Below are 12338 nucleotides of genomic sequence, written 5' to 3'. Positions count from 1 at the left end.
AGTGAGTGAGGCAGTGAGAGAGTGAGTAAGTGAGAGAGTAAGGCAGGGAGTAAATGAGACAGTGAGACAGTGAGTGAGAGAGACTGAGAATGAGACAGTGAAAGAGTGAAGTGGTGAGAGCGTGAGGTGGTGAGACAGTGAGACATAGAGTGAGGCAGTGAGTGATTGAGACAGTGAGTGACTGAGTGAGTGTGTGTGCGGGAGGCAGTGAGACAGTGAGAGTGAGACATAGAGTGAGACTGAGTCACTGAGTGATGCAGTGAGTGAGTGAGACTGTGAGAGAGTGAGGCAGTGAGTGAGACAGTGCGTGAGTGAGTGAGAGTGAGTCACTGAGAGACAATGAGTCAGGCAGTGAGACAGTGAGAGAGTGTATGTACGACAGTGAGTGAGGCAGTGAGAGAGTGAGGTAGTAAGGCAGTGAGTCTTTTTAGTTTTTCTTGATGAGCTTTAGTAGTTTGTCCACCAAGGAATTTGTCTATTTCACCACTGGCATTAAGTTCTATAATAAGGTCTAATTTTCCTTTTAAAGTCCATAGAACCATAGTGATATTCCATACTCATTTCTGGTATTGGCAATTTGTATTCTCTCTCACTCCTTCACTCAGTCACTCTGGTTCAGAGTTTTATCAAGTGATTGATCTTTGCAAAGGAATTGCTTTTAGGCATTCTTATTTCTCTCTCTTGCTTTGCTTTGGAATCGATTTATGATTTGATTTTTATGATTTTCCTCCTGACACTTACTTTGAATTTTCTATCCCCTTCATTTATGTGGAAATTAGATCCTGGCTTAGAGACCTCTCTTCTTCTATGGACTTTCTTTAATTTTTAAATTGAGGCTTTTATTTCTGAATTGTGCCATAGGTCACTTTGGGTTGTAGGCTCCGTGTGATGTAGTAGTTAAAGGCGAAGTGGGTCTGCAGGGGAAAGCGGGGAGCCACTTTTATCTCATGATGATGATTCTGAGAGAGAGGAGAGCCCGCCACGGAAGAGGATACAACTGGTCTTGGTGCTGGAGGAAGAAAAGGAAGGGTGATGGGTAGAGCAGGACGCACCATGACAGCGGTGGTGCGGCTGCCTCCTCACCTTCCTCAGTGACCTCCACCAAAGCCTTGTGCACCACCTTGGACAAAGACAAGTCCCTCTTGGGGGACATAACAGAGATGTCTGCCCTGCCCTCGTCAAAGGCATCAACCATGCCCAAAGTGGGAAGAAAAACTTGTCCTTCTCTTGCATCCATTGTGTCGCCCCTGGTCCATTCTAGGACTCTCTCATGGGTCAGTTCCTTTCCCACCATTTTCAAATCAATGTTTTCATCTGGAAGCATGATGAACACATTCAGCACCCTTCCAACATACGGAAGCACAAGAATTTGAGTGACTATTTCTTGTACATACATCAGTTTCACCATAGATTCCTGGGACATCATCTGGATGGGTTTCTCCTCATTGTGGCTGATTTTAAAGGGACTTTTCTGGATCTTCACTTTGGAAAATGGATTGTCCCACTTACCTTTAAAGTAGATGGCATTGACAAGAATCAGCTTCGTGCAGGAATCCACTGAATCGAGCGACTCAGTACGGCTACCCAGGAGTTGATGCGTTTTCTGGACTTCTTTGCAGCATTAGCCAAGTTCAGCTCTCCATGTCTGCCTGGTAGAAGATGCGGCAGGAACTTTCCTCTAGTTCTTAAATGCTTCCTCCCCCACTATCATGATCCCAATTCTGCCTTGCAAATCCGGCTAGACCAGAGGATGTACACTGGTACAGATAGGAACTGGAAACACAGGGAATCCAGGACAGATGAGCCCTTCAGGACCAGTGGTGAGAGTGACGATACTGGGAGGGTGGAGTAGAAAGGGGGAACCAGTGACAAGGATCTATATATTACTTCCTCCCTGGAGGAAGGACAACAGAGAAGTGGGTAAAGGGGGACGTCAGACAGCGTAAGACATGACAAAATAATTTATAAATTATCAAGGGTTCATGAGGGAGAAGGGAAGGAGGTGGGGAATGAGGAGCTAATATTAAAGGCTCAAGTAGGAAGCAAATGTTTTGAGAATGATGATGGCAACAAATATACAAATGTGCTTGACACAATGGATGGATGGATGGATTGTGATAAGAGTTGTACGAGCCCCCATTAAAATGATTTTTTTTAAAAAAAAGAGAAAGTTAGGTCTTTTCTCCAAAGAGTCTGTTGGCAGTTCTCAACAAGTACCGAGTGCCGGGCTCGTGGACTTCAGAGAGAAGCCACTGGCGGCCCTGGTGCGCATCTCCACCTCCGACTTCCTGCAGTGGAAGCGCCTGGGACATCCGGGCAGCAGGGCTCCCCTTTGCCCCCATGAAGACCATGGTCAGGGCCGAGAGATGCTCATGGGTGAAAAGAATATGCTCTGAGTGGTTTTCACACAGCTTTTTCCAAAGGTTTAAGGCAAAGGTGCCATTGACTTCTGACAGGGTCCCCATAATGGTGAGCCCCAAAGTCTTAATGCAGGTGTGGGATCCAATCAGGAAAGGCTGGGGACAGAAGCTGAAGTACAGAGAGCTGAAGGAGAGATCTAGAATTTCTAAGGCTGTACATTTTTTCCAAAATTAGACAGCCTCATCTCTCTCCCATGAAGCTGGTGGTGAGTTAGAACCACTGACCTTTGGCTTAGCAGCCCAACATGAAACAGCCAGAGCTCCTTATTTAGTGCTACAAATTTACTCCTAAAATTTGCTACATAAAAATGTTGAAATCTTGGTTTTTTTATGATAAATCATTTCAAAATATTTTCTAATTTTTGACTTAACTTATGAACTGATTTAATTTATTTTTTAAATTTTAACAAATCACTTTATTGGGGCTGTTATAGCTCTTATAATGATCCATACATCAATTGTGTCAAGCACATTTGTTCATATGTTGCCATCAACATTTCCAAAACGTTTTCTTTCTACTTGAGCCCTTGGCATCAGCTCCTCTTTTATTCCCCTCCTTTCCCTCCCCTTCCACCTTCGTGAACCTTGGATAATTATAAATTATTTTTGTCTCCTCTCAGCCACAACTCATGAACTGATTGATAGGAAATAATTTATCTGATTTAGTTATTTGCTGTTCTGGATGTTTCATACTCATTGATTTCTAATTTAATTCCAATATTGATCTTGATGAAGCAAGTGCTGTATTAAAAAAGAAAAGAGTATAACAAAAACACTATTTTTTGTGATCTTATTTTTATATTGTTAAAAACGTACAACTAGTATATATGAAAATTTCTCTTCTTGCTAGGTAGCTGTTTTAGTTTTACTAGCCAGACATATAGGGAAAATATTCCTTAATTTCAAAACAAATTGAAAGGTGGGAAATGTTTCGGTAAGATAAGAAATAATTCAGTCCAAGGCAACTTAAAGAGTTAATGAAACTCTATTCTCACATACTCCTCATATGGGGCTAGTGTTTTTAAATGTATTTCTTCTATCACTTAGGACATTCGCTTTTCTAGGTACAAAGAAAGAGTCTCCCTATCCTTTTTCCCCCTTGCTGTTTTTCAGTTTCTCAAAAGGCACAATTTTTTTTTTGCTAGATAAATGTCTAAAAGTTTATTCTCTAAGACAGTGCTAACTTCTTTCTAGCCATCTTGCACGGAAAAACTCTTTCCTCCAAATACCTGTTTCTACAACAAAACTTTGGGTTCCAACGTTTAGTTCTTTAGGGAACAAACAGCTACTGCATTGAAAACCTTCCATGATCAGCCTGCAAGAAAACCTAATTTTCTTCTTTGGACAGTGTTCTTTATTCCAATGTATTTGATCATGTACTCAAGTAATTTTTGTTTTTTCTTCTTCAATTTACTCTTGTTTCTTCAGTTTTAGGAATAAACTCAAATGGGCATCTTTCTTTGTTAGAAGCATAAGGAATAGTCCTCGGTATTTTTCACTAAGTCAGATAATACCAACACCCTTTTTTAGGCTATTTTGTGCCATTTCTTGGTACAAAGATTAATTTAACATAGTGAATTTGGCCACAAGAGGCAGCACCACATATCAAGGAGCTTCAAAAAGTTATGGAATTAAAGAATAATGGAAAATGTCCATATGTCCATTAACTTTTTAAAGCTCAAAAACAATAAAATTGTTACCTTTATCAAATAACCGGTATTCTGCGGGGTGAGGTCATCAAGCCTTCTGGGAAAGGAAGTACAAGCTCTGGGCTCTCCTCTGATGAAAGCAATGTGTCATCTGCTGTCCTGTCTTCTATACCAAATCCCCTATGTTGCATCTGAACTTGATTTAATTCAATCAAGTAGGAAAACATACCATTGTGGAATAATGAACCTATATAAGAAGAGAGGGGTTTTACCTATCAATCCAGCAAGACTGTGCCTTAAAACTCTTTTAGTTGTTGGACATTAAACGGTGAAATAAAGGGTTTTACAATTTTAAAAAAATGGTGTTTTTTATGGTTGTCAGTTTTTTTTAAATATACAGAATCCATCCACCCATGGAAAGCAATGCAACTTAATTAACTTTGACCCCAAACATTTGAGATACTTTACAGTATATAACCCAAAGGGTTTGTCAAAATATTACAGATGATGAAATCGAGACATACATAAATTAAATTACATGTTCTAGGGTCAGAATTATTCTATGTTGCTAACATTATTCTAATGTTGCTTTCTGTTTTAGAAAGATATTATCCAGAAGAATGGAAGGGGCAGTTGATGTTTGAAGTTGCTAGAGTCTGTTTTAATTATTATTGTTGTTGTTGGTTACCATTAAGTTGGGGGCTTTATGGATGAAATGCTGACCAGTCCTGTGCCACCTTCATGATCCATTGGGTTTGAGTCCAGTCTCACTATTGTGTCACCCATCTCATTATTCATTTATGCTTACCCTCTGCTCAACCAAACATGTCCTTGTCTAACAACCGGTCTTTCTTGATCATGCATCCATGTCTCCTCCGCATGCTCACTTCTAAGGAGGAGTCTAGTTGTATTTCTTCTCAGACTAATTAGGTCTTTCCTTGGCTCCAAACTATGAACTAAACCTGCTGCCACTGAGTCAATTCAAGGCAGTCAGCAGTCCAAAGCTTACCCACCATCAGAGTTCCTATTCTCTGGCACTCCATGGCATATTTAGTATTCTTTACCCTTCACAGGGCACGGAAGCCCTTGAGTGCCAAAAGAGGTGTTTCTGTCTGAGTTACTCTTAGTTGAAGGCCTAGAAGTCTTTGATGGATATATTTTTTTAACCTAAAACCTGCTATTTTTTCAAAAGTATATCTTTAAAAATAAAAATTGAAAAATTTCCGTTTTCAGTATTGAATAATGTCACATACTGCATTTTGTTCATTTAATTCACTTTCTAGCTGAAAGTTACACATAAAAATGCCGAATATTAGGTCACTACCATACTTACATGATTAGTACACCCTTAAATGCATGTGCTTGTTCTCATGGGCTCATACACACACACACACACACACTCTTAAGCAAACAGAGTAACAAACCCTTGATTTATCTAAAAACAACTCTAGAACCCTGTGGTACTTTACTTTGTTTCAGGCTCAGGATCTAGGCTTGTTCAGAGAATGACTGCATCCTTGGGGAGCTAACCAAATCTAGGATGGAGGAACACGCAAGCAGCCATTTTTCTACTCTGAAGTCTCTGAATGGAAACTATACAACTTCAACACGGGATATTTAAAACATACACCGAATCCTGCAATCTCATCCACAAACGGTCATACTTAATACAAACATTATAAACTCCATGTATACACACATGCACACTTGATCACTAACTACATAAGAAATAGATTGTCTACAGCTAATATATATATATATATTTATACAAATATACATGTATCTGTCTATTTATTGTTGCTGTATACCATTGAGTCAATACCAACTAACAGAGACAATATATGATGGAATAGAACTTCCCACATGATTTCCTAGGCTGAAATATTTTTTTCAATAAATTATTTTATTGGGGGCTTACAGCTCTTATAACAGTCCATACACCTATTGTATCAAGCACACTTGTACATATGTTGTCATCATCATTTCCAAAACATTTTCTTTCTACTTGAGCCCTTGGTATCAGTTCCTCATTTTTCCCCTCCCTCCCCAACCCTCACACCTCATGAACCCTTAATAAATTATAAATTATGTTTAGTTTCATATTTTACATCATACGCTTTCTCCCTTCCCCCATGTTTCCATTGTTTAATCCCCCTGGGGATAAACAGAGTGTCTATCATTACTATCGCTGCCCCCTTTCTCCCCGTTCTCCCCCCACCTTCCCCCTACCGTCATGGTATTGCTACTGTCAATATTGGTCCTGAAGGGGAGGCTGAAATCTTTATGGCAGCACATGGGCAGTTCCTTTTCCTTCCGAGCAAGCAGTGAGTTCAAACCACTGACCTTTTACTTAGCACACACGTTCTTTTTACCAGTTTATTGTGATTTGGGTAAACAGTTACAAAGCAAACTAGTTTCCCATTCTTTGTTGTTTTCTTTTTTTATTTAATTGCATTGACAAATAATTCAAGTGCCACATAAGTCAATGTTTAAATTTATTAAAAAGAACTGTGCATTCATCACCACATTCACTTTAAGGTCCTTTGCTTCATTTTTGTATTCATTCTGGTGTCGGCTCCCTATCTCCACACAACAAATGGTGTGGCACGCATTGTCAGAAGGACCTGGCTAAATCCATCATGAAGTACAATGCTAGCTGTGATTAGATTTAGCTATGCGCCTTCAAAGAAATCCAAACAATATTTTTCAACTTTATGCACCAACAATAAAACTAATGAGGAAGAGATTGAAAAATTATACCAATAATTCCAGCCAGAAATTAATCAAACATGTCATCAAGAGTTATTAATGGCTTTGGTGATTGGAATGCAAACGTTGGAAACAAAGGGGAAGGACCCATACTTGGAAATTATGGAGTTGGTGAGAGCAGTGAAGCTGGAGATGGCATGATAGAGTTTTACAAAACATGGTCATCGCAAATACCATTTTTCAACAACATAAACAGTGATTGTACACATGAATGTTGCAGAGGGAATTCACAGAAATTAAATGAAGTCCATCTGTGGGAAGACACAATGGCGGAGCTCAAAACAGCAGCTAAAATGAGACTCAGGGCCAAATGTGGAACAGACCCTCAATTGCTCATATGTAAGTTCAGGATAAAGCTGAAGAAAATTGAAGCAAGTCCACAGGAGCCAAAATATGACCTTGAGTCTATTCCACCTGAATTTTGAGAGCTGATTTGATGCACGGAACACTAATGAGAGAAGCCCTGATGAGCTATGAGAGGACATCAAACCCATCATTCATGAAGAAAGCAAAGGGTCACTTAAAAAAAAGACCAACTTGGGTATCAGAAGAGACCCTGAAACATGTATTAATCATAGAGAAGTTAAAGTAAACAAAAGAAAGGATGAAGTCAAGTTGCTGAATAGAACATTTGAAAAGCAGTTCAAGAAGACAAAGCCAAACATTACAATGAAATGTGCAAGAACCTAGAATTAGGAAACCAAAGCTTAGGAACATGCTCAGCATATCTGAAGCTGAAAAAAGTCAAGAAAAAATTCAAGCCTTGAATTGCAATTTTGAAAGAGTCTATAGGTAAATATTGAATGATGCAGGGAACATCAAGAGAGGATGGAATACAGAGTCACTGTACCAAAAAGTCGACAGTCCACCACTTCATGAGGTAGAATATGAACAAGAACCAATGGAGCTGAAGGAAGAATTCAAACTGCACTGAATGCATTAGCCAGAAACAAAGCTCCAGGAATTGATGGAATACCCCTTGAAATGTTTTAGCAAGCTGAAGAAGCATAGAAGGCAATCACTCATCTATGGCAGGAAATTTGGAAGACATACCTGGCCAACTGACTGGAAAAGATCCACATTTGTGTCCATTCCAAAGAAAGGTGACCCAATAGAACGCTTAAACTATAGAGCAGTAGCATTAATATCACATACAAGTGAAATTTTGCTTAAGAACATCCAATAACGGTTGCAGCAGTACATTGACAGGAAACTACCAGAAGTTTGGGCCAGATTCAAAAGAGGATGTGAAACAAAGGATATCATTGCTCATGTCAGATGGATCTTGACACAAAGCAGAGAATACCAGAAAAATGTTTACCTGTGTTTCATTGTCTTTGCCAAGACATTCAACTGTGTGAATGATAATAAACCATGAATAACCTCCAGTTGAATGGGAATTCCAGAACACTTCATTGTTCCCATTCAGAACTTGTACATGGATCAAGAGGCAGTTGCACAAGAAAACAAGGGAATACGGCATGATTTAAAATCAAGAAATGTGCATATAATGGTTTTATCCTTTCACCATACTTGTCCAATCTATATGCCAAAATGTTCCTAGAGATGATGGATGATATGAAGAATGTGGCATCAAGATTGGAGGAAGGCTTATTAACCACCTGCCTGTGCACATGACCCAACCTTGCTTGCTGAACGTGAGGAGGAATTGAAACACTTGCTGAGGAGGACGATCAAGAATTTCTGCCTTCGTTACATATTATAACCCAATCTAAGGAAGACCCAAACCCTCACAACTGACCAGTAGGTAACATCACGATAAATGGAGAAAAGGTTGAAGTTGTCGAGGATTTTCTCTTCCTTGGATCCACAATCAATGCTCATGGACCCAGCGGTCAAGAGATCAAAAGATGTATTGCATTAGGCAAATCTGCTGCACAAGACCTCTTTATAGAGTATTGAAAAGCAAGGGTATGACTTGAGGACTAAGGTGCACCGGACTCAGCTATGGTATTCTCTATTGCATCCGTGCATGTGAAAGTTAGACATTGAATAAGGAAGACTGTAGACGAATCAATGCCTTTGAAACGGTGTTAGTGAAAAATATTGAAAGTACCATGGACTGCTAAGAGACAAACAGATCTGTGTTGGAAGAAGTAAGGCCAGAGTGCTTCTTGATGCAAGGATGCTTCTAGGGGCAAGGATTGCAAGACTTGGTTTTCCATACTTTGGACATCGTGTGAAAAGAGGCCAGTTCCCGGAGAAGGACATTATGTTTGGTAAAGCAGAGGGGAAGTGAGAAAGAGGAAAGCCCTCAATGAGACGGATTGACACAGCCATTGCATCAATGGACTAAGGCACAGGAGCAATTGACAGGACGGCACAGGACAGTGTAGTGATTAGTTGTGTAGTGCGCAGAGTTGCTATGGGTTGGAGCCCACTAAGTGGCACCTGATAACGGAGGTCCTGCAACCTCCCTATCATAACCTGAAGGAGTTATTAATCTAGTTACATTCTCTATATGTTTACCTATCCTCGATTTCATAGAAGGAAAATCATGATTTTAAAAAGACAAAATCCAGCAACAACCATAAAATTAAACACAGAAAAAAGTCCACCCAAAAGAAAGTAGAAAATATAAAAACTGAACCAAGTTACAAATGCTCAAAAAGGAAAACAACGGGTAGAATGTTGAATTTTAACGTGTCTGTAGTAATTTACTTTGCAATGCATTCTCTCTGAGGACAAGACTGGTCACATCCCTGGTCCGTGGTCCAAGGGAATTCAGTGGAGGCTTAAGTCAAGTGGAAACTGTGAGAATGGATTTTGGGTTTTCACTGTCATCCACAGCCTTCTGCAAACCCGGTGCTCAGAATGAATCTCTTGTATAATTTCCTCCTCCAGTTTTGGATTTTATAATCTACAATCCTTAGATCACATGGGCTGATATACTACTTCCACGTGGATTTAGCTGCCATCTCATGTAGGTGGCTGTTTGTTTTAGAACAAGCCTTTTAGATCCCAGATACGATTCTTTCTGATATCTGAGCACCATCTTATTTCTTCACCACACCTTGCTATATATAGCACCCATCTCTTCAGTGCTCACTTCGTGAGAATAAATGTTGAGCAGGAGATAAGTGGGATTTAAAGACACCTGAAAATGTAGAAAGACATGAAAAAAAGCCTAGGGAGTTAGTCCTACTGCATGAGAACTTATTGTTCATAGGTTAAGTTAGGTTAGATTAGGTTAGGCTAGGCTAGGTTAGGTTAGGTAGCACATAAGTTCTAAACCATTGGGCCTCCTGGGTCCATGCTGTCTCTCTTTATAGCTCACAGATACATAATCAGACAATGCTTCACCCACTATGTCACTCGGGCTCATATCTATATCCTCTTTTCATTTGGTGATCCTGCAGAGTACTTATCAACTCAAGAACTCTTTCTGCATTGCCCCTTAGAGCACAAGAGATGTAAACTCGTTCATCTTAATTATTAACCAACTGCCGACTCACAACCACTGTTGGAGACAGAGTAGAAATTTCTCTGAGGCTGTAAACCTTACAGGAGTAGACCACCGTATCTCTCTCCCATGGAGTAGCTGGTAGCTTCGTGGCCAACCTGTAGTTAGCAGCGCACAGCTTCACCAAGGCTTCTTCATCTTCGTTATTAGTGAACATATAGCAGATGTCTTTAATTCACTACCTGTAGGTATTTTGGTGAATTTCACCTTAATATATTTTTCATATCAGCAATATCTATTTAAATAAATTTAAAACTAGTTTTTTCTTCTGCTGTAAATATATAGTGCATCCTTTACACATGCCATCATCAAAATTAACAATTAACCATTCACATTTCAGAGTATCCCACCCTCCGCAAATTGTTCTGCCCATTCATAACTGGGAGCCAGAGGAGGAGCCTCATAAAGAAGAAGAAGTTGGACCTTTGGCGGAACATGTTTATGAGGTAGTTACTGTCCACGTTAAAGCTGCTTTAGGGTTTTGTTCTTATCCTCTCTTTATTAACATTACTCTGTTTAACATTTTGAACAAACCAACCCGAGATCTGAACTTTACAGTTCCCAGATTCATGTTGGTATAATATTATAGTCCAATGAATAGTGGTGAGTGTCTTGTTCAGCGACCATAAATATGGGTCCTTGGTCCTCAGTAGTAAGAACCACAATATGTTGATAATGTTCTGCTTTTAAAAATAGTCTTTATTTCCTCTCTTCTTAATGAGAGGAGAGGCTAAGCATAAAAATGACTAGCTCCCTAGGCTTTATTCATTTCTTTCTACATTATTAGCTGTCTTTAAAACCCACTCATATCCTGTATGGAAATTATCACCTAGAGAAAACTAAATAAAAAAGAGCCTGTGACTTTTTTATTGCTGTACTGAAACAAGACACATATAGGTTATATGGTGGGTGGATAGATATATAGATATGAAGATATGTTCCTTTGCATTTACATCATCTGAGTTAGAAATGAATAACCTAGTCTGAGAGATTAAAACAGCCCATTGATTATTAAAATACTTTCCAGAAACAAACTAGTATTTTGAAAAATGTTCTGATGATCTTTTCCCTCTCCAAGTGTTAAATTGTGAATGGGGAAAAGATGTTTCATTTCAATCATTTATTCTTTAGTACATTCAGAAACTCACGGATAAACATAGAGTAAATCGTTTAGCAGTTTCTGTTGTGTTGTTGAATAAAGTCAGTGTTATCAGCAGAGTAATTATTCCTATTCATTTTTGAGGGACTGTGAATGGAATTTTGATAAAATGATATTCCAAGCCATTTTCTGTTGAGGACTTCTTCTGTCCCTTATTATGCCTCATGCCACCGCTCCTACTAATAATTCAGACTATTGCTTTTATCCTTCCCTTATAAGGGGCATGAATAGCCTACTCTAAGGTTGACACTAAAGGCATTTGAATGCTGTTTACCTGTGTGACAAAGAAATGCCAACTTTTCTGCCGCAGCATCATGAGAACCTATCCTTTGCCTAGCCTGCGGCTGAGAATCAAAAGCCTTACCCTGGGCTTTTGACACTGCCTGTTTACGCATAGGGAAAAGAATCGTCCATTCCTGTGCAGCATCAGCATGACAGCCTCTGTCATTTGCTCCATCAGCTGCTCGGAATCAAAAGCCTTGTCCAATGCTGGATCAAAGCTTTACCTAAGCTCTTCTGATAGCAAAAGGATAACACAATCACTAAGGACATTCAGATGAGAGCATTTCACTGGAAGGAAATGCTGTCAAATAATATGCTAAAGTTTTGGCATGCTGGTTTCTGCACAACAGTGGTGATGAAACTTTCAAATTTGAAAATGTATTCAAACACAATCATTTTCAAGGAAGCCCTGCTCCTAATGTAAGCTGATCCTGAAATGTTAGGGCAATTTTCAGCCATGTCCAAAATAATAACCAAATGTTTCTTCCATGCTAATCTACGGTCTCATGCTGTCTCAATGGACATCAGGCTGCTTTGATAATATAAATTAAATAGGATGTCTAAATCATTAGAAA

The 12338-nt window shown here is 39.3% G+C and overlaps 1 protein-coding gene across 1 annotated transcript in view; it reads left to right on the top strand.

Moving 5' to 3' along the window:
- ITGA8 (integrin subunit alpha 8) overlaps positions 1-12338 on the top strand; it is a 272754-nt gene that overhangs the window by 198867 nt on the left and 61549 nt on the right. The window contains exon 25 of the mRNA XM_004712640.2: positions 10663-10768. Coding sequence (XP_004712697.2) covers positions 10663-10768 — 106 coding nt within the window. The remainder of the gene's footprint in view (positions 1-10662; positions 10769-12338) is intronic.

The sequence above is a fragment of the Echinops telfairi genome, unplaced genomic scaffold, assembly GCF_000313985.2.
Source record: "Echinops telfairi isolate 266 unplaced genomic scaffold, ASM31398v2 ScPeMD7_7473;HRSCAF=8511, whole genome shotgun sequence".
In the NCBI taxonomy this organism is placed as follows: domain Eukaryota; kingdom Metazoa; phylum Chordata; class Mammalia; order Afrosoricida; family Tenrecidae; genus Echinops; species Echinops telfairi.
Note: the sequence above shows the minus strand (reverse complement) of the source record. Positions and strands in the feature narration are given on the sequence as shown.